The 24,194-nt window shown below is 22.9% G+C and overlaps 1 protein-coding gene across 1 annotated transcript in view; it reads right to left on the bottom strand.

Moving 5' to 3' along the window:
* Positions 1 to 24,194, bottom strand: part of LOC129612659 (tyrosine-protein kinase-like otk) — a 108,867-nt gene that overhangs the window by 34,646 nt on the left and 50,027 nt on the right. The window contains exon 3 of the mRNA XM_055526367.1: positions 21,118 to 21,279. Within this exon, the coding sequence (XP_055382342.1) occupies positions 21,118 to 21,279 (162 nt within the window). The remainder of the gene's footprint in view (positions 1 to 21,117; positions 21,280 to 24,194) is intronic.

The following is a 24,194-nucleotide window of genomic DNA, read 5'->3' as shown; positions in this document are numbered from 1 at the left end:
TCTATAATAATAAATAAAAAATGTGATTTTGTTGTTATATGGTTGACGGATGATAAATTATCATATTGGTGATTATATAGGAGAACTGACTTAACATACATATGTATACTAAAAAATTCATATAGTATTGATTTTATAGAATTGACTTTAGAGTTCTAATTTATTAAATTGATTTACATTGTTATGAAAAATTGCAAAATATTGTAAAGCATTTTTTCTACATAGTTAAAAGAATTATATTTTTTCTTGTAAGTTAAAGTGGCAAATGGTTATTAGCGGAATATAAGATCAACAAAACAAGTATAGTAAAGAAATTTATTGCTTTTTTAAATTTTGAGTTTTGAATATGGGAGAAAAATTAAAAATTTTTGAAATGCTAATGTTATACACACACATTTGTCGTCCATCAATAGAAAGAACGTAAAGAACGCTGACTGAAAATTTTACTCGTAAATAGAAAATTTTATTAAAAAGAACTTAAAGATCGAAGAATGCTGACTGAAAATTTTTTGTAATACGCATTTTGAAGCATGTATATTAAGTATTTTTGATTTTTAAAAAAAAATTCAGTTCCAGTCAAAATCAGTCAACCGCAATAAAAAAATGAATTTTACTAATTTTTCATGAAATTTATTAATTTCAGTCTTATTTTGCAAAATGATAAACTGACCCTTTACATGATTCTGAAATTTTAACAATATTTCAAGTTATTTTGAGTTATCAAACTAAATAAATTAGTAAAGGTAGATATTTCAATGTTACTATTAAGAATAAAGCTCTAATATTAATCGACACAAAGAATTTAGAAATTTTTTCCTTAGAATGTTGAGTTTATATTGAAATTTTTGACAATTTTTAATTATACACTAAAAACGTTAATTAAATATTAAAGGTTGTTATCATACACAATAATCAAATTGTAATGCAAGTTCTTCGAAAATATTAATTTAATTTTCCCGGGTTTTTATTTTCATTTATAATGTAAGTAGCTAGTATTATTTAATATTATTTTTTAATTTTGTATTTTATGATCCTTTTTTTTTGTTTTCCTCTTAATTTTGGAGTATGTACTTATTTCGGTGTTAATATGAAAAATTTTCTTATTGCAAGAATTTTTTATTTTTGGTAGTAAAGATGCGTTTTTTTTTTATTATTATTATTATTACGAATATTTTTCTATATACCACACGTATATTTTGAAAATAGAAATAATATGCATATATATATGCATATATACGGTGTATACGTATAAAATACATTTTCATTTTTATGACCGGCTTTTTACAAGAAAAATAATAAAGAAAGTAAATAAGATTTCGTGTTAGGATAACAAAAGAAAATTATAAAAGTATTTGGAAGAACATAAAAGAAGAATGAAATTTTTTGGTCTCATTCTACGTATATATACAATTACGATATTATGTTTGAAATAATGTGTTAGATATATAGATTTCAATTATATGTATGTATATGTATGTAATGATATACAAATTTTAGTTGTATACTATGCCAACTATACATGTTTATACTATATAAACAATAAATGAAGAAGCATAAAAGTTTTTATGACTTGCATCCTTTTCTACATAACAACAATAGCATTCGCATATTCACACACACACACACACACAAATAAAAATTTTTCTTAAAAACAAAGTACAGTCAAAGTTATTGTTGTTGGGTTTTTTTTTTTCTTTTCTAATATAAAATAAGCTATAAAAGAGAGCGAAATTACGTAAAGAATATTAAAAAAATAAAAAAAGAGAAAGCAAAAAAAATTTTTATTCATTTTGTTTTTTCTATTTTTATTTTATTTCTCTCACTTTTATAGTATTTTATATTTTTAAAATTATATGTTCTCTGAGAAAATGTTGTAAAAGGACGAATGAATAAAAATAAAAAAAAAAAAAAAACCTTTTAAAAAATATGAGAGAAACAAAATTAACACCTGAATAAAGTTAAAATAATGTTGCGGTGTGATTTTTCTTGTTTCATTCTTCTTTTTTTGTTATTATTGTTATTATTATTGTTTTCGGTCTATATATTCCCCTACATACGCTGGCTGAAATCACCAGTATTATAATTTTTTTTTTTTTTTTTTATATGACACATTATTTTGGTGTTGATTACAGCTTAACTTTTGAATCCCAATTGATGTCTTATTAAGAAGATTAGAAGACGTGAGTATTATAAGAAATTATAATACTTATGGTATGTACTTACAAGAATTTGGTTAAATGGAACTCCAAAAGAAAAATAAAAAGTTATAATAATAAAACCAAAAAAATAAGAGTGTTTTTTTTTTGTGAATGATGAAAACAATAACAATGTGGAAGAAGTTTAGAAGAAAATTTTATTAGAGCTTAAAAAAGAAATGTGTTTTATAGGTAAGTACTTAAAAGTATATATATAAGACGTATATGTATAATTAAATACACTTTTATGATAATTAACTCATAATTTCGTTATTTAATAACTTTAGTTAATAAAATATAATTTTTATTTTATAAATAATATAAAGGTACATAATTTTACATTATATACGTATACCTATATATAATTTTGTTGAAGATACTTAAATAAGGTATCATAATTATTTTAGAGTGCTTACCAACATACACCCATTAAGGTATTTTTATCTATATATTTTACTACACGTATTTTAAGCCACTTTTGTATAAATATATTAAAATATAAAACACATCTTTTAACTTTTATTTCAGGGTACTTAACTTTAATCGGTTTATTCCATTGAACTCACTAAATACAATGAATATATGTGTTATAATGTTTAAATTACAGAATCTATATTGTAATGATCATAATGCCTTTAGAACTGTACGATAATCCTATTAGAATTAATATCTGTATTAATTAACCGATAGCCATACAAATTGAATTGTAAAATATCAAAATTATAAGAGTATATTTATATTTTTGTTGAAATTTGATATTTTTGTTAAAATAAATATATTGATTCGTAATTTTGTAACTTTGCAAATAAGAAGAAAGTCGAAATCTTTTGTTATAATTATTCTATTCAAAATATAAATTGTAAGTCAAATTTTAGATTTCAAATATTAAAAATTAGTATTTTGTGTGAAAGAGATGCATAGTTCACCTAAAAAATTTATAATTGGATTTTATTAAATAAAATTGCTTATTAAACATTTGAATATTTATAAATAAAAATTTGCATATTTATAGGAGCATTTTTATTTACTATTCATAACTATTTTGTGATTGAAAAAAAAAACCCATTAATTGCGAAAATTTTTTATTATTTACACCTTATAGCAGATTTAATATAATTTATAATACAATATTCCTGTGAAAATTGTTAACTAAGTGCTTGACATCTTAAATCAAAAAAGGACATTAATAAATTTTTTTTTATATTTGTAATACAGTTTTTGAAAGATTTTTCAGTCAATTGTTTTTTCAGCAATAAAATATTGCATACAAGATACTATACATTTATTGAAAAATTCGATTTTTACTGTTTACTTAAGATATGGCATTAAACATTTTTTGTTTCCCTAAAATTTGCGAATATTGTTGAAATGTCTGTACTCATTCTGCATATTTAGAATACATAGATTTTTTTTTTAACAAAATATGGCAGAGAAAAGAAAAAAAGTCAGAAAAATTATTGCAATAAATTTGAAAGAAATTCTTTGAAATTCATGCATTCATGTATTCCTTCAATTGGTAAAGAATGCGGCTAAAACAACAAAAATAATTATTTTTATGTCATATGAAAATAATTACTTTTTTTTATAGTTTTTTTTTTAATTTTCCTGCCTCTTACATTAGAGAATTGTTGCTTGGTATTCTTGTATTTAGAATGCATTTAAGTAAGTTTTCTAAATTGAAGATTTTATTAATAACAGAAAATTTTACATACTCTATTGCTTAAATTCCTTAATTAATATTTGCAAAGTTCAATTCAATTAATCTGGTTATTAAGAAAAATTTAGTGAAAAATTTTTTATTTAATAACCAGTATGTATATATGTAATTTTTTTATGATATTATGTATAATTCAAAACTGGTATTAAAAAATTTTCTTCATCTTTTTTTGCAATTAAAAAATTTATTTTAATTTTAAAACTTAAATCCTGATTAATTTAATTTACTAATTCAATTAATTCATAGTATGTGCAGAGTAACTATAAAATTATGAAATATATAATTCTTTAAATAATTTTAATTTAAAAATAATGAAAAAGTATGTATGAATGTGCACGTAAAATATAAGTAAATAAATCGATTATACTCATTAGAATAAAGAAAATAATTAAAAATTTATAATTATTTTATATTTTATTAAAATATTTTTAATATTAATATTAAAAATCGTAAAAACTAATTAAAATTCACGTTTTCAAAAAAAATATTTCATTAAAAATTATTTAAAAAATGTGAATCAGATAAAATTTCTATAACATAAATTTTTTGTCTTGAAATCTCGTTGATTCTTAATATTGTGCCATCAAAGTATTGCCAGAATTTTGTGATTTTAATATTTTATTTATAGTAGTAGTAGGGGTAACGGCATATAGCTATTAAATACATTTATTTGTGGTAAAATGTATATACTGTAGCTAGCTGACTATTTTGAAATTTAAACAAAATTTGCATATTTTTAGGGGTATAATTATAGAGGTTACGGCAATATTTTTAAATTTATTATTTTCGAATATTTAAAAATATTTTGAAGAATTGAAACATGTTGCTACAAACACCTAATACATATTTACATTATTACTTCAATTGATAAATTGATATTAATAAATTAATATTAATAAAGCAATTCAAATAGTTATAAATAAATATTATTTTATAAAATTTCAATAATTTGTTCTCTTATCAATAATTTAAAAATAATATTGCACGAAAAAAAATTACAAATACCAAAATTCATGGTAAACTTTTACACACTGCAATACAATATGGCAACACTTAAAAATTTTGCTTAATTGGTCAAAATCGTATATAAGATATATCAGAGTTCTTCATCCGTTTCATGGGATGTTGATTTTATATTTTAATGGACATCAGCATTTTTATTTACATTTTTCGCTATTTACATATTTTATTTGATATTTTGTTTTCTTAATTTCAATATACATTTTTATTTTAATAAATGAAAACATCAAATCTCAATTTACCATTATAATTAACATATAAAAATAATAATAAATATAAAAGAAAAGAAAGAAAAACAAAAAAAAAACACTATAGTATCCAACTAAGGTACCATAATTACTTTTTTTTTTACCGGAAATTTGAATTTCTTTATAAAGAAAAAAAAATAAAATGTAAAAGAAATAAGTGAAAAAACTTAATTTCCCATTAGTATGGAAAATAAAATGGACTTAATGTATACGATCGTTTATATATGCATACACAAACATACGTGTATTATGTATAAATTGTATATGTTAAAATGTTTATCAATAAGTATATTAAATATTTATGAATATATGCAATGTATATAATAGGGTTGTTCAATTACTAGTGTCATCTTTCTGTTTTGCTATTTCCATTTGTGATGATTTGACATTTTATAGTTTGAGTTATTTACGATATTTGAGAATTATTGAAAAGAGGCTCTTTTGATTTTGAAACGGGAATAGATTGCGATAAATGTGCGTAATATTGGATTTTTTAAAAATATTCAAGATTTTTTATAAAAATATTAAGAAAAATAATAGGTTTTTTAAATCATTAAATCAAGAAAAATCTAGTTTATTTTTAGATAGTATTAAGTTCAAATGAGATGTTACCAGATATTATTGATTAATTACAGGGAACATATTTAATTTAAAAATTGTCATAAATCGTCACTATAGAGAAAATTGTTTTCTCTTTTAAAATCAAAATGAGAGAAATGTCGAATATTTCATTCTCTTATACTATAATTATATTTCTGTTATAATTATAATAATCTCGTTATATACCATACCATGCAATTAAACGTACTAATATCAAAATTTAGATTTATTTCTAGAATCAACTTATCAACTGAATAACTCAATTTATTTACAAAATATACTATGCACGTTTTATATTTTAATAAAAAACACAGCTGCAATATTGTATTTGTTTTAATTTCATATACAATTTACACAAGTACAAGCAAATATACAATGAAATGTGTACATTTTTCCGGTGGTTATTTGATTCCCATTAACCGATGTTACTCCCTATGGAGTTAATGTGCAAAAATATAGAAGGAGAAAAATAACTTCTTTTAATTTGTTTTCTGCTCTTTTTTTTTGTTTTTGTTTTTATTTAAATATTTAAAAATTTTTCTGTTTTTTTTAATTCTTCAATTGTAAAAACAGAAAAAGCGAAAAAAAAAAACCAAAAAGATAAAAATTTATACAGTCCTTATATAGAATCCGATAAAAAATAACAAATTAAATAGAAATGAGAAAAAAAAAATTAACTAAAATGAAGTGAATTGTTTTACTTATAGAGTATATGCACCCTAGCTCTGTGCTTGTCGCAAAAAAAAAAAAAAATAATTTTTTATAGCCAACAATTTTTCCCATAGAGAAGCAATCGGAGTCTACTGCATTTTGAATGGTTCACTGAAAGTTCAAAGTTAAGAATCAAAATGAGAAAATCAAAAAAAAAAAATTTTTATTTTTTCCAGTTTTAGTTTTACTTTTTCTATATAAAAATAAAAGTACTCATAGAGAATAACAACAGAAAAAAATTAAAAACTTTGTTCATTTTCAGGAAACTTTAATTGTATATGAAAAAAAAAAATTTTAATCTCAAAACTTTATTCACTTGTCTATATTGCTCCAAGTTATAAGTTTTATATTGTTGAAAATAGAAATTAGATTACTTGTGTTTAGTCTGGATTTGTTTTTGTTGCTATTTTTAAATCAATAATTTTGGGGTTATTTAAGTTTTTAAATAATATGTTTGTATTAAGTTTACTTATAGTTAGGAATTTAATTTTTGTGAGTTCAATTGTTAGAATATTGTATTACATTAACTAGAAACTTGAATACTTTTTTCTTAATTTTAAATTATAGTTTCAAATTTAGAAATTGTTCGAAATTGTAGGGAAACCAATAAATTTTCCTAGCACAAGGATATACGGCAATTCTATTAATACCACATTATTTATTAAAAAAAAAATTCTGAATCATATAAATTGGAAATATTAACCATAAATTTCGAATTATAATTAGCATTGTTCGTATAATATAATTAAGCATTCGTATAATATATACGAATATTATACGTATGTTCGTAAAATTATACGAATACATAATAGAAATTGAATATTCGTATAACTTAATATATAAGTCTTTTGTTATAAGAGCTTAAAATCAAAATTAATACGGTAATTAAGAATTAAAATTAATATTTATAATACCACGTAGTACTTTACAATATAAATTGATGATTATTCAAAAAGCACAGAGGAGAATTAAATTTAAATTAAATATTCAATTTAATGTAAACGTATGTAGTGAGTTCTAAAATATATAAATTACAAAATGAAAATAAACGATACCTTAAAGGTTTTGAATTAAACTAAACGATCCAAATGAAGTTAATTAATTTATATTTTAATAAATTAAGTAATTTCCGCATTCAGAACAATTCCAATTTAAATTTTTCAGTCAAGTTAAACTCCGATTTTAATAACCTTAATCAAGTTTTAATAAATTCATTTAAAATTTTTTTAACTCATACATAGCGATAATAAAAAATTTCTTAATTAACTAATTTTTAAAAATTATGGCCCTTACCCAATGCGCTTATTTCTTTAATTTAGCAAATTTTATAATTTGTATTTTCTGTATTCTTTTATATTAATTGAAGAAAAAAAAAACACAAAAGAGCAAAAGAAAAAAACGCGAAACTACAGAAAAGGAATAAAAAAAAAAATGTACCCACCATAAATAAACGTTTTCTTCGCAAAAAAACAGAAAACAAAAATTGTTTTCTCTTTCATTTTGTTTTTGTTTTTTTGTTTTGCAAATGTTCATAGCATGCCAACACGATACCATGCGTAAAATCTACTCGTATTCATTGACATTCAAATAGAGTAAGAAATATGTATATGTAATTAGATATACAATATGTATATAATATAGAAAAATGAGAAAAAAAAAATGGCAAACCTTTTAATCTTTTGCGGCTTGCGCAAAGAAAATATTATTGTTTTTTTTGCTTTTTTATTTATTACTCACATACCTTCATACATTTTATACAACATCTACTTATAATTTTATGATCCCTTGATATGCTTAACTTAAGACATAATATATTCCTTTGTATGAATAATTTTTATATAAGCAGTGGCGATTCCAAAAATATTCTAAATTTAATTTGAAATGAAATTTCTTTGTAATATTTTGTGGTACTGTAATTTTTATGCGTCAAAATATTTTGAGATTTCTGAAATTTTAAAAGATTATCGAAAAATCATTCACACAAATAAACTAATGTGAATGGTTTGAGTCCATAATAAAATTTTCAATAACAATTCTATGATAAATTTCGCTTTCTTAGCCATTAAGTAGACTAAGCGTTTAAATTATCGAGCTATGAAATTTTATAATTTGTATTTTCTGTATTCTTTTATATTAATTGAGATTTAATTTAATTTAATTCTTTTATATTAATTGACTACTAAGAGTATAGTAAAATTAGATCATCGAAAGTTTTTACAAAGCTTTACAGGTAAAACAGTAAATATGTTTTACAAATACAAACTAGCGCAATAGTTTTCACATAAAATTCGGAACTATTAAAATAACACAAAATGCAATTGCAAAAATTTCTCCGGTTAAAGTAATTATAAAATCAGAAATAAGATTTTGGTGAATTGACTTTGTTTTAGTGTTATATTACAAGTTAAGAAACAATTGTTATCTTAACCGAATTTAAAGTTTATGATTTTAGGAAAAACTGATAATTTGATAAAGAAGTATGCATGTTTATTGATTCTTCTTAATTATGTCATATTGTTGTTTATTTATTTTGACATTTGACTCATCACATTTTAATGTTTTTCTATCACTACAGGAAACACTTTAAAATAGTGATATTTTTTTGAGCATCCTCACTGTTAATTATATGCATATTTTTTTTGTTTTCTTATGTATAATTTAATAAAGCATAATATTTAAATAAAATGGAAAAAAAGGGGGAAGAAGAAAAAATCAAAATGTCATTTGTGGAGCGCTTGGTTAGGAATTCGCGATCGCAAAGCATTAAAGAAAAAATTTCACTTCAATATTTTGATGATGCGATACATGTGCGTTGCAAAAGTTCAGTATTTGTTTTTTTTTTTGCTGTTCTTTTAACATGCAACATTCTTTATTCCGCTTTCTCCCACATGAACCCCTTCTTCTTAGTTTTTCTTTAAAATATTTTTGATATTATGAGTTTTTTTGTTTTTTTTTGCTTTTTGTAGTTAATATTTCATTTAGTGTTTCTTTTTCTTTTTATGAATTATGTATTTAAAAAAAAAAATTTTTTTTTTATCGTTATCTTTTAATTTTCTTTAATTTTGTTCAGAAGTTTATTTTAGTTTTTACAGATAGTTTGGTTAAGGTCAGTTGTCGATTATTTTGTGTGTATATAGGAATAAAAGAATACTGTGGCTTCGTTTGTAATGTACAAGTTGTTGAAATTTTAATGTTTCCATTATATTTCAAGTATAGTGTTATAACAATTACTTTGAAAACATTGAATGCTATGAATTGCTGAGTCAATTTCAATTATAATTTGAATAAGATCGAAATGCAATACTGAAAATGCAATAAAATGGCAATGAAATTTTTATCATATTTGGAGTACCAAAAATAGGAGCTTTTTGAGGTTGTCGAGAACTTTCATTACCAAATTGTTATTGGAATGGAAAAACTGCTTTCCGAATATCTCTTAAGCTTTTTAACCAAATATCTTATTATTGACTTGACCAAATTCGAATTCTTTTTTTAAGAAATATTTTCTTCTTTGATGTTTAAATTTGAACAGGAACATAAAAAGTATAAAAAAAGGGGCGAACTTCATTTCATTAATGACGCTTACATGATGGTATCATGTTTAAAAACAAAAAAATGAAAATGAAGAAGAGCTGCTGCAATACTTTAGACTTTGAATAACAAAAAAAAAAAATAAAAATAAATTAAATTCATCGCTTTAAGTGCGATCAGTTTTCTTCTTGATTTCATTTTGCTATACATATTTGTATACATATGAATGTATGTATGATGATTTTATATTTGGTTGTATCTATGTTTTTGATGAAATTTTTATATTACCATTAGGACATAAACTCTATTTTCTTTTATGTGTGTACGTACGTATACGAAAAGTATTAAAAATGAAATGGGAATTTTTATTTTTCATTTGTATTTTTTATTTTTAATTTTATGAGTTTTCAACAGAATCAACTTATAGTGTCTAGCTCTTAAATATTTCTTACTTTGTATACATACATACATACATGCTACCAGTTAATATTGTAAAATATTTGAATGAGATATAAGAGTTGATGGGAAAATGTTAGGTACCTACTATCAAATATGAAAATTTTTTATTTTAATGTGGAAAGGAATGTGCCAATAAATGTTAAAATTTTTACAATAATTTTCTCTTGGTTTTATTTTATTCGAATTCTTTTCAACAACAACTATATTAAAATTATATGCTTTAAATAATATTTATGTTCTTTTATATAGTGGATATTAAAATGTAATAATAATATTATTGTTCAGTGTCTTTCTAGATGGTAAAGCTAAAAGAATTTTTGTATACCTAGTAAAGGTGATTGAAGAATTTATTTCAAAAGATATATAGAGAAGCTTTCAAAAGGTGAATTTTTATGGCATTGGATAAGTAATGCTAACGATACAAGAATTAAAGAATGTAGATTGAAAAGTATGGATAAAAAATATAGTTCCCAATTTTAGCAGTCAAAGAGTTGAATTAATTGAATGTTTAACACAGAAGGATATTAGATATGGTTGATTTTTTTAAACTCGACAAAATTTGAAATGAAATTCAAAAAGGGTAAGATGGCATATGGTATCACGATGAAAAGAGCAATTTAGCCCCAAAATAAATAATCCATAGGTATTAATTCCCTCGACCTTGGCGACCCACTCAAAGACATCATATTGCTTATTATCAACTTTTAACTGCAATAAGTTTTTGGTAAGTTTCATGCAGCTTTTCTTAAATTTAAGAACCAAATATAAAAGAATATTGTAAACCTTCACCTTATGCTTCATTTTTCTTACCAAATTTATCTTATTAAATTCCAGTAATCAGTTTGTTATCTTGATACAGCCACAAAATATTTTCAAAAACTTTTAACATTCAATTGAACTGAACTTTAATATTTAAATAACTCTCACAAATAAATATTATTACGAATTTTTTTTTTTTATTTTAAATTTTGTATAAAATGAGAAACTGATTGATTTATAAATATTTACATATTTTTCAGTCAGTCAACTAATAAAGTCAATTAATACACGAGAAGAGAAAAAAAAATCTAATAAAAATAAATTTCACCTGACTGGCATCTGTTTATTTTAGTAGAAGTAAAATGACAAAAACAATGTATTCAGTGATGCATTTAATTTTCCATATTTTAATTCAATATTTACATAAAATGTAAAACTTAAACATTCAATTTTTTAAATATGAAAACAAAATTGCAAACGAATTTCAATCCGATTAAAAAATGTTTTTCGCTCGTAAATGTTTTCATTTTTCTTTTCTTTTTTTCCTATCTAATCGACTGTTCTCTGTCAATTACCTTTACATCTGGTAAAATTTGAATTGAAAAGGTAAAAAATAAAGAAAAAAAAAATTTTAGATTTATCGTCACCCATTTGGAATTTGAATCTCTGATTTTTTTTTTTGTTTTATTGTAAAATTTCAATATTTAATTTTGTATGCAGCAAAAAAAAATTAAAACTTGTACGTGTATATGAAAATGTAATGAAACATTTAAGTTGATTGTCACTTTCGACATAAAAATCATCATTGCTGAGATTCAGTAGCTTAATTATCATCACCATCACTAATATCGGAATGAATGAATAGCAACTGAATGTATAAAATAAAATATTGCTGTTTAGGTAAAAAAAGCGAAAATAATAACACCGAATCAATTTTAACTGGAAATTAAATTGGACGAGCATCAAAGAATATGTAGATCAAATTACGATTTAATTCAAATTTAAGTCTATTGTAGATTGGAGTAAAATTATATATGACGCATTGTTTGGGCGTAATTCTGCAATTTTATGTAGTGACCATAATTTTTTGAAAAAGCAAAAATTATTGATTTGAAGGTAGCTTTTAAAATATGGTGTTAAAACCCGCGTATCGGTCTGAGTCCGAATGAATATTTAAGATTGGCTTGAATATTTCGCAAATATAATGTAAAACTTTTTAATATATTGTAAGTTATCTTTGGAAAAGCCAATTATTTTCCACATTAACAAGATACATTTTTTCACTAGTAAAATTGTAATTGGTAGATATTATCGAATTTTGAGAAATAACTTCATTCGACATTTTCTTTTTCGGTTATATTGTAGAGTATTTAAAAATTCTGTCTATGTACGTGCATACCAACATAATATATAATGTAAATATAAGTTTTTCATTAGGAAAATTATACTGTTTCTAGCTTATTTGATTCAGGAAATAATCAGGAAATTATTATTTAAAACAACTTTTTATTTAAATCTTTAATAACAAAAAAAAAATAAATATTTTGCTCAATTATTTGGATATTGAACTGAAATTTCAATATGCCCCATTCTGAGTTTCAATCAGTACATTTTGAAATTAGAAATGTTTTTTAATAAGCTTAATATGTTAGAAGTAAATTACTATAAAAAATTTTATTAATTACTGCTGTAAGTATTGAAGTTTAACAGAATGTCAAACATAAAATACACATTTGACATTTCTTACAATGTCAACTACAATATCCGTCATTTAAACTTGAAAATATTGCACAATATTAAAACTATAAAATGAAATATGTTAACATTTCCATATTATCTTTTTCATTATGAATTTTTACTTTGTACACAAGAAATGTGCAAAAAAAAAAAAAAAACAAAAAAATCTAATAATATCAGCCATTTTGAATACAAAATTTAATGTTAACCTTTTTTTTTTTTTGAAAATTCAATTCAAATTTTTTTTTTTTTTAAATTTTGTATTATTAAAAAAGAAAAAGACAAAACGCACATAAAGTATTTTATTTGATTTTTGAATCAGCAAATTTATTTAACAAAATTTTACACCAGATGGCATTTAGTATATTTCATGTGTTTGCATACTAAATTATGACTTATGAGTGTTAGAAATAAAATAGAAATATTTAAAAAAAAATAAAATAAAATGTTTTTTATTATAACTATAGCTATATGTAAGTGTTATTTGTTTTATGTCTACAATTTTATTAAAATTTTTATTTTTTTTAATAACTAAATCAATATGGATACTTTTTTTATCAGATATTAATTCCCATTATTAATTTATTTAAAACTTCTTACTTCGGGCAATTTACTCGTATCATTCCTTTAATAAATCAAAATCATAAAGTCTCCATGTTAATTAACACAAACCCCGTATCGCATATTAGACGAAAGTAAATTTATATGTCGCATAACCCCGTACGTACATATGTATACACGTCTAACATTTTATTATTAAAAAAAATTTTTTTGTGAACGTTGTCATAATTAATAATTCTTAAAAGCGATGCGTGTACGGTATTGATTCCAGGTTTCATAATTTAAATACATGCATTAGGAAAGATTTTGAGACAAAATATTCGGGTATACGTTCATTTAGGCTGTCAGTTTATGTTGTATTTATACTTGCGTTGTACTTTAAATATCAATAGCGAAACATTTAAAATGTCGCCCTTTACATTTTAAAGTATACATATACTTGAATTCCCAGAATCATGTGAAAAGTTGCAAAGAAAACTGAACAAGAAAAGACTTATTTCTATAAAATTATTGATAAAGTCAAAGGATAATGTCTGTTTAAATTTCAGATTTATGATAATGTGGCATGATATTTCTCTATAATTTACAGTGATATTTTGTAGCTTTTTTCTCATATCTAGAGCTGCAGCTTGTATCAAACCTCCTACAATATAGCAAAAAACTACAAAACCACAATCTATTTAAATTTGCATTAAAACTAAATAAATTTCTTTTAATTTTACTTTTTTAAACATAATAAATAAATATTAAGATCTTTTCTTTAAATTTATTAAAAAAGTAGATAAAATTTTCAACTCTTTTCATCTTTCTACTCTAGTTAGTAATTTTGTATAATTTTTTAATTTTTTTCTCATTTCTACGTTATGTTAAGCAGCGTTTTCTTTATTAATTTCCTTTCTCTCTAATTAACTTTCATATTACAAAGAAAATGTAGAAATTTTTAAATGTTTGCAATGCATATGTATAAGTATATACACTTTTTGTAATAAATTAGAATGTCCAACATAAATTTTTAATAATAAAAATGTCTAAGACGTATAGAAGATTTACACCATTAAAATTATATGAAGAACTTTTTATTTCTCTATATATGTATAGCCACAGACCAATCTATAAATTATTGATTTGCTTTTAAGATCTTTATATTTGCGTACCAACAAAGGTGCATTTCTTTATATTTTACATGGTTGCATTTAATCTTAAATTTATATAAATAAAATTATAAAAGCAATTAGAAATGGATAAATTTTCTTAAGAATGCTTTGTACATTATATTATAATATGTAATGTAAATTACAAAAATCGAATTAAGTTGGTGTTATGTTATAAATTAAGCGTTCATTAAGTTGTAATCATATTGTTAAAGGCAGCAACAAAACTAAATATAGCAAAATAAAAATTACGCGATGTGAACGTAAATTACATTTTAACAGTGCATTTTAAATCTTCGTTGTTGACTCTACATTTTAGCTATAAATCATTTGAATGCCTATGTTATTGAAATTATTTTTGCTATATCAAGATCAAATGAAGCTCAAAAGTAATATTATAAGAAATTCGGTATTGAAATGCTAAGTGCGCAAATCGCTGACAAATTTTTTAGAAATTTGTTTATGAGTGTATATTGCCTATAAAATATCAAAAAAGACAATAAATGAGTCCCCCAACTCGTTCTATAGTAATTGGAATAATTAGTTCTCAATTAAGCGCATTTATATTTTTCCAAATTAATCTTTAAATCATGTAGGTCAAAATGATTAAATTGTTAACTATGTTCCAATTTTCTTCAAATATTTAAGATGCAAACCCTATAGTTAACAAAAACTAAAATAATAGTAAAATGTTTTTCTTTTTTTCTTTTTTATCTTTAGCTGTTTGTTTTCAGGTTTTTTTTTCATATCTACTTCTCATTTTCATTTTCTAGTAAAATTTATTGTTATTTTTTCTTATTCTTTGGTATTTCTTTTTGTATTTGTGTTACAACTTATGTATCCTTTTGTATTAAGAAAAACTAAAGAAAAATAATCAAGGCATTGTTAAATGCAACAACATAAAAGAAGACGTAATAAAGAGAATATTTGTATGTGCATGTATGTACTTACTGTCTTTTTATTTTAAATCGTATTTAAACAATTGAAATATCGAAATATTTCAAAAAGAAAATAAAAATATTATTGTACATGTCTACATATATCTGTATATAAGTCTATCTATGCTCATATTTAATAGATATAGGTGAATATTTTACGGAATTAAATGCAATTCTTTAAGAAAAACTATTTTTTACTTACTCTATATATACATATACATATATATTACATTATTCGATTCCTTATACGGGATTACTTTGTATTTAAGACGAACAAAGAAGTTAAATTCTTGTATACTATGCTTTTCACATTATCACATTCTTTCTTTTTCAAATAGTCAAGTCAAGTTAAAATTTTCGATCCATGAAATTTCAGTCCAATATTGTATATTGCTGTGTGTATTCATTGCATAAATTGGTTTATATATGTTTGTAATAGTATGTGTGTATAAAATCAACCATTCACCCGGAAAAGTTCTAGGCTTTTTTTCTATTGTTTATTATTATTATTTTCATTAGATGTTTGTTTGATTTTTCTTTAAGCTATAAGTCTTTTTCGTCTGCTATTGTCTAAAAATTATATACATTTTTCTATAATGTATGACAACCATGTCTATTACAATACCGAAATTGTCATAAATTTATATATATATATATAATGAAATTCGTAATGAGTTTCTTTGTTAGGTTATTTTAACATTTAATATTCAAATAGAACTAAAATTGCGATCTTTATAAATGCAGGTTTGACAGTATGGTTTAGAGCGATCAGGGTTTCGATCTGTTTATATATAAAGTTTATATCTTTCATAAGAACCAATGTATGTATATGCTTGGTTTTTGTACGCCCTTTGAACTCTTTGAGGGCGGTATATAGAATTGAATTCTAATATGGGGCAGTAACGAATTTGCATAGTTCTGAAAATTTCTGACAGTTGCAGTAATAATTCTCTTTCTAATTAATATATTTGATTAATATATATGGCTCGATCGTGGTTTTAAATGGCTATTATTCGAATTTTATATTCAAAGATCTTACTTAAGACTTTTGTTCAAATTCAATAACCATTAAAAATCCAGTATACACAACCTTTTACTTGCATAAACTTTTCTTAAGCTTATAACAAGGAATGGAGAAGGAAATGAAATGAAACGATGAGAAAAAGAATTTTTTCAAGTCAAATATTAAATATGAGAATAAATAAAAAAAGAATTATAGAATTAAAAAAGAAAAATAAAAAAGCAAATTGAATAGTTTTCAAAATGTTAAAGAAGAAATTGAACAAGTTGCATAATAATTTTGAATATGTTGCAAAACTATACAAGAATACGAAAATAAATAGCAAAAAAAAAAAAATTGTGTTGAAAAGAATTTCTTTTTTGCTCATATTCGAAAAAAAAAATAATAATAAAAAAGAAGAAATTGTTAAAGAAATCAATTGATTTTATTGGAATCTGATAGGGTTTGAATAATATCCAGAATAACCCAAACGATTACTTAACAAACTTATATTTTATAAGTTGAAAAAGAAAAAGAAGAATGATTATAATTTAATTTATAATGTATGAGTGCTTTTTATTTGCATTAAGCATGCATAAAATACAATAATAATTGATGTTATTTCTTTTAAAGACGCATTAAATCGATTAAAAGTTTTTCTGATTCTCAATAATATCAAAAAGTTTTTGGAATATAATATGGCCATCTATACATAGTTATAAATATTTGTTAAAAAAATATATCGAGATTATAAAACTTTTAAGTAACAAAATTTGAGTAATCTAGTTGTAAAATAATCTAGTCTAAAGTATGAAAATTGTGTATGTACATTCAACAAATTGAAAATCGAAATTGTAGTTTTGGTGAATTTTATATTCTGTATACAAGATTTAGTACTTTAGTAGATGAGAAAAATTCGCTCATATTTTTAATTTAATGCAAGAAAATTTTAGAATGCTTTGAAAAAAGAATAAGAGAGAAACATCAAAATGTAAATGGAAAATTTTTTTTTTTGTATTTGAATGTATACAGCTGACTAAAGTAGCCTGATAAAGTATTACCAGTCTACATTGTATATTGGTTTATCAAAATGTTCTGCGTAAAAATTTTGCAACTTTGGTGGACACCCTTGTTATGCATATTGTTCAACTACAAATTTTATACGTAAATCTTTTAAAGTAAAACATGTTTTCGAGGATAACATGTTTTTTAAAACATGTTTTCCTATTGTAAATGATTTATTTTTAGGATTTTTTCTTCAAATCAAAGAAAATTTTCAAAGATATTGCAAAATATTTTTAAAAAATTTTTCAAAATTTAAATTTTTAGTAAAATTGAATCCAAAAATATTTCAAAATACAAAAATATTTTTTCAAAACTGTTAAATAAACAAAATGTTAAGCAAAATAAGTTCGCTTTAAATAAAATAAAGTTGGGTCAAACCAATGGTTTGTATTGTAGCACTTTTCCCTTCAACAAATTAAAATACTACTTTCAAATACAGTCTATATATACCTACTACTCTATTAAAATTACTTTTATTCATGTACGAAACTATTTTTAAGATTGCATACATTTAGGATAAACGATTTATGCAGTTTGAAATAAAGCAAAAATAAATTTAAAGAAGGGTTCACATGATGCTCGATTTTAAGGGTTAATTGTGCGAGTTAAGAAAAATAATTACATTTTTTAATGTTGTGGAATTTACCGTTAGCATTTTGCGTTTATAGAAATTTGAAAAAGCTTGTGGTTAATAATGCGCAAATATAAGGTGCCAAATATTCAAATTTTTACAAATTTCGAGAGGTGATAACTTGAGAGGGGGCAGAGATGGGAAAAAAATGAATATCTAAGAGCTGCTAAAATTTCAGGCTCCTGGTAACGTACGGTGTAGAAGAAAAACGGCATTAAAAAAAAACGGATTTTAAATTAAAACGGTAAATTTTAACCGCCATTTTCTTTTTTTAAAGTTCAGAAACGGTATGCCGCGATAGAAGAAGCCAGCTACTATTTTTCTGCTTTTGCAAAATTTGAATAATGTTTATGGCTTCATTGCAATAAAAAGTTAAAAAATGCCGTTCTTAGGGTTTTAGGGGGTTTTTTATAACTTTTAATGGGGGGGGGGGGGGGCGAATTTAAAGCTTATTCAGGGATTCCACGGAACAAAATTTTCACCTATCCCCCACGGGTTTCTAGTGAAGATCTATGTACATATAAAATTTCAGCTTTCTATCTTGAAGGGTGTAGAAGTTTTGTAAACAGACTGACACACAGACAGACGGATTAACAGACAGAGTGAAACTAATATGCACTTATTTTCAAAAATTTTTTGGAAAAGTGCTAAAAAACACTTATGTCAATCCAATTTTCTATAACATGGTAATCAAAGGATATAATATGTTATTCTCCTATAAAACATTAATTATTATAGCAGCAAAAAATTTTATACCATTCATTCTCAATGTGTCATTAATTTACACTTTTTCGTGTCATTAGCTTATTCAATTTAATATAGTGGAGCTTCCTTAACTCAAATTATTTCAAAATATCAAGGATATTATGACAAACTACAATTTATTTTGCGGAGCTACAAATTTTCGCACCAATTTTTTTTTTTAAAAATATTGTTTGAAATTTTTCTTTCAAAAGTTCATTGAAATCAATGCAAATAAAGTTGTTTGTTAAAATTTGGTTGGCAATAAAAGGGCAAATATACTTTTAGAATTTTATTTTAAATAAAAAAAACTAATACCAAAATTTTTTGGGAATTACTCGTATATGAAAGTTAATAAATGAAATTTTTTTTTGTTATTTTTATAACTCAATTTTCATTTTTAATATCAAAAATAATTTTTAATATCTGTTATACATATGTACATGTATACATACTTTTCAAGATTTTTCTAATAATATTGAAATATCCTTGTAAAATTTATATACAAAGAGAAATAAAGAAAATTATCGTCAATTCTCTCATTTGTATTCAGGTTTCATTTGAAAAAAAATTTCTGCCTCAAAAGTTTCTTAAAAGATTTTTCTGCTTTTTTTTCTTTTTTCAAAAAAAATTTTTTTTTTGTAAATGTTGTTTTTATTTTTTCAATATTGATGTATTTTTGTTCCAAATATTTATAAAACCATGAAGAACTGTTATTTACGAGACTTTTTATTCTTCCAACAGAAAACTCTTTTCAGTATGTTTGCCATATTATTGACAAACTTTTTATTATATACATACACATATAGATATGTATCCATATACGTACACATAATATGTATGCATATATGTATATTAGATTAGAGTTTGGAGACTGTGTACACATACTCTGTCTGACATTTTTTTTTTTTATTTTGTGCTTTAAATTCACCTAAAGTAACCCTCTCAATAGAAAAAAAAAATAGAAAACTCTTTCCATTACAATATTATATTGGTGCCTATATCAATGAATCATAATTTTGAACAGGGTGATAAAAAATATGCAGATAAGTTAAAATATGTAGGTATGAAAAAACTGACAATATCAGTACCGGTTATTGGAGAATTGGTCTTAAGGTGAGGGAGGAGGGTGTAAGTTTAGAAAATATATTTTCAATGTGAAATAAAGAAATAAAAGAGAAATACAATTAATAATTTTGTGATGACGATTTACAATGACAAAATAATTGATTAAAAGAGGAAGAAAGCTCTTCCTATAAGATACCAAAATTTTTGCCATTTTTAATTACTTTTTGTTCATTGCTGTCTTGGTTCTTAAAAAACTAGGATGACAATGCCGTACAACTGACTGAAATTTTTTCTGCCGTTGAAACTGATAAAAATGACTGAAACTTTTTTTCCGCTTTCATATAAATTTACAAGTTTTTTACATTTGCTTCTCTAAATTCGAAGTGACCAATCCTAAGTACCTAAATTGGAAGTGACAGAATCCTAAGTTGAATATAAACTTATTCTTCTAATTCACAAAATATATAACAGAAATGAAAGAATTTCATAATTTTATATATAAAAAGCACCTTGTATTTTACCGTTCTAACATATCATAAAATCATATTTCCTCCTTCAATGATGATGTACTCTTATTCATGATTCTTATTTCATGACTTTTAATAGAAAAAAATAAAAAATAAAATGAAAACAAATGACAAGAAAAGAGTGAAAAATCACAAAAAAAAATTTTTCTCTCGTATTCACATTTGTTTGTATACAAAATGTTTATATACATTAATTTTCCATGTATGTACCTTCATATATTAAAGTATACAAATATTAGCATATTACAATTTACAATAATTTTTTTATTTTTTTGCTTCCTCTAAATATATTTCTATTTATTTGTATTTAGGATGAATACATATATACATATATATAATCATAAGTTAAGAATAAAATAAATAAAAATAAAGAGTTTACTTAGCAAAAAAAAATAAAAATAAAATAAAAATAAATAAATAAGAAAAACAAAAAATTGTTTATCTTTTCTTTTACTTACATATGACAGTGAGCCTTGCTGGTGGTGATGCCTGACGTGCTCCACTTGAACTGGTTGCTGCTATGCAGACATAGTCACCAGCATCTTTATCCTTAACAATATCATTCACATGAAGATTAGAACCGACTTGATGTACACGTGATGAATTTTGAATTGGATGACCTGCAACATTGGTTAGAAATGAAAGAGAAAGGAACAATTGAATAAAATGAATGAATAAATGAATGAAAAATAAAATTTTATATAATTTTTATAATATATATGTATATGCATTGTTATGATACAGTTATTATAATGGAAAGTTTTTCCTATTCAAAAAATAACTTGAGTATTTTTCATATTTCAGATACTTATGCTTTCAATTTCTGAATGGTTTCTATATATATCTTTTTTTTTATAATGTAGACAGTTCAGGCATTTTAATATTATTTTTATAATTATTGTTTTTGTTTTTGTTTTTGAGAAAATTATAAATAGAAATGAACCTAATTATCACGAAAATAATAGAAAAGATAGAAAGGAAATTAGAAATAATAATGAAAAGGTTTTTTTCTCACTCAAATTTTATTGTTAACAATCAAATATTTTCTAGAATGTTAATATATTGTTATTATTTAGGATTATAGTTGTTATAAGGACATAGATTATATGTCCTAACTATAGATATTTGTCTTTATGTGCAATATTTAAAAAGGACACTCTAAAGTTTGTATTCTAGTAGAGTAACTTTCTAAATTAATCTGTAATATTTTTTCTATTCCTTCTACTAGTCTATAATAAATAGTCTTACATCCATTTCATACCAATTTTTTCTCCTACAAGTCGTATTGAATACATCAGTTATTGGAAAAAAATAATGTGCATTTCTAATTGAAAGTTTTCAATATTAGTTATTGAATAGAGTTTATTTAATATATTGATGTAGCTATTGTTTATAATAATTTTCAACCATATTTTATTCTCTTAGGAATACCACGAATTATTGTATATCCTTAAATCTAATGGTCATTTGAAGACAACTATTTTTGATATTCAATTGATAAAATGCACTGAAATTTAAAAACTTTTAAAACTATATTCAGACAATTATCAGATCCGCAAATTATTAGTCAGTAATCTTCAAATCAGTAGATTTGAGACACTTATGTAGATTTGAAAGATGCAATTATTCGTTAAAATCTACATCTTGAATTACGTTCCAATCGCTTTGTTTTAGTGCTGTGTAAATATTTTTGTTTTGTACGTTGTAATTTTAATATGCACGTTCTTTGGATCTATTCAAATTGACATATTCGAGCCTTTTTTATTCACGTAATAATTTTAAAATCATTTGTTCAGAAAAGAGAGAATTTAATGTTACGTCCATATTCTCATCTATTTAATAAATTAAAATTTATGCAATATATTTTTTTTTTCTTATTTAAATAATTAATTAACATTATAACTTTTGAGAGAATTTATTATAGAGTAATGAAATCATTCATGTTGCTTTTGTTAATCAAAATAATATTTTTTATTTTTATTTCTCATTTCACATATTAGCATTATATTGCATACATTTAGGAGTGACAAATATTTATTGTGTGAGATCTTTTTCACTGCACGTTGTCATTATTTTAATTTCTATTGAAAACTGTTAGTATACAAATATATATGTAAATATATAGTATGCATAAAATATATTGTAAATTTTTTTTTTAAAAAGTAAAATGAATGCAAGAATACACGCCATTCAATAGAAAAAGTTTATTGTATGGTAGATTGAAATTGATTTTATAATGTGTTAAATTTGCACCTATTGAAAAATTATAAAAAAAATTTTGTTTATATGGGAACAAGAATATCATAGCTCAACTAAATGAAACTTTAAGTGAATATATATATATATATAACTATGAAATTGCATGGAAATTTTCTATGGAAATGATCCTGCGAATATGATTCCAATTTTTTCTAAATATATCAAGTATATGAGCGAGTATTTTAAATTTTAAATCATTGAGTATGAATTATAATATATAATTGTAAACTTTTCTACCATATTATTTTTCTGTACTTATAATCTTTAGCTTTAAAATTTTGTTGATAAATAATAAATTGTAAGAGTGTGTAGGCGTTTGTATATTAAAATTACTATATATTATATAGCAGATAGATGATGAGTTCATACACATGGTTCATGATATTGCAAATTTTCATAATAATATAAGAAAATATTCTATTTTATGAAATACTAGTAAGTATATTGCATGTTATTTAAAAACAAAAAAAAATTCAAAATATATTATGAGAATCTAAATCTGTATATGTAATGTTAAATACCCTCTCTTCTTATAAAATATAAGTAGATTTTGAATTATGTGAAATTTGTTATATGTACTCGTATATAACTTCTTGTCATATATCACTTTTTATTCTATATCTGCCATATTATACTTACCTCTGGCGCTTATTTATGTATATACGAATGTAAGGGATTCCTGATGGAATGAAAATTTAATGGATATAAAAAAAAAAATAACAACATTGTATGTAAATTGTATGCATATATGATATTAATTTGAAGAGTCTGTTTTTCTTTTTATTTTTTTTTTATTATTTTTTATTATAATTATTATTATTTTATTCACCTTTTCTTACAGTATATACATATGTATATACACATAATGGTGTATAATATAATAGTATGAAAAAAAATGGAATTTTAAATAATATAAAAAAAATTAAGAAAAAAAGTGCAATAAATGTCGTCTAGAACTGATTTTTATATGCAAATATGCATACAATGTGTGTGTATGTTAAGAATTTATGTAAGGATAATGATTATAATGATGATCATAGTACAATAACCTGACTTTATCCCTTCTGAATGCATTCTTATATTTTATTTTTAATTTTTTTTTTATAATAGATATGTATATACAAGTATAAATGTATGTATGTACATCATACATATGTATAGAAGGTAATTCAACCAAAAACAATCAAGTTGTCTTCTACTTTAAATCACAAATATAACAATTCAACTTGAATTTTTGTATTTTTTTATGTTATTTTTTTTTGTACAATATTTATAG

Source organism: Condylostylus longicornis, unplaced genomic scaffold (assembly GCF_029603195.1).
Source record: "Condylostylus longicornis isolate FDR11 unplaced genomic scaffold, ASM2960319v2 ptg000075l, whole genome shotgun sequence".
Lineage (NCBI taxonomy): Eukaryota > Metazoa > Arthropoda > Insecta > Diptera > Dolichopodidae > Condylostylus > Condylostylus longicornis.
Note: the sequence above shows the minus strand (reverse complement) of the source record. Positions and strands in the feature narration are given on the sequence as shown.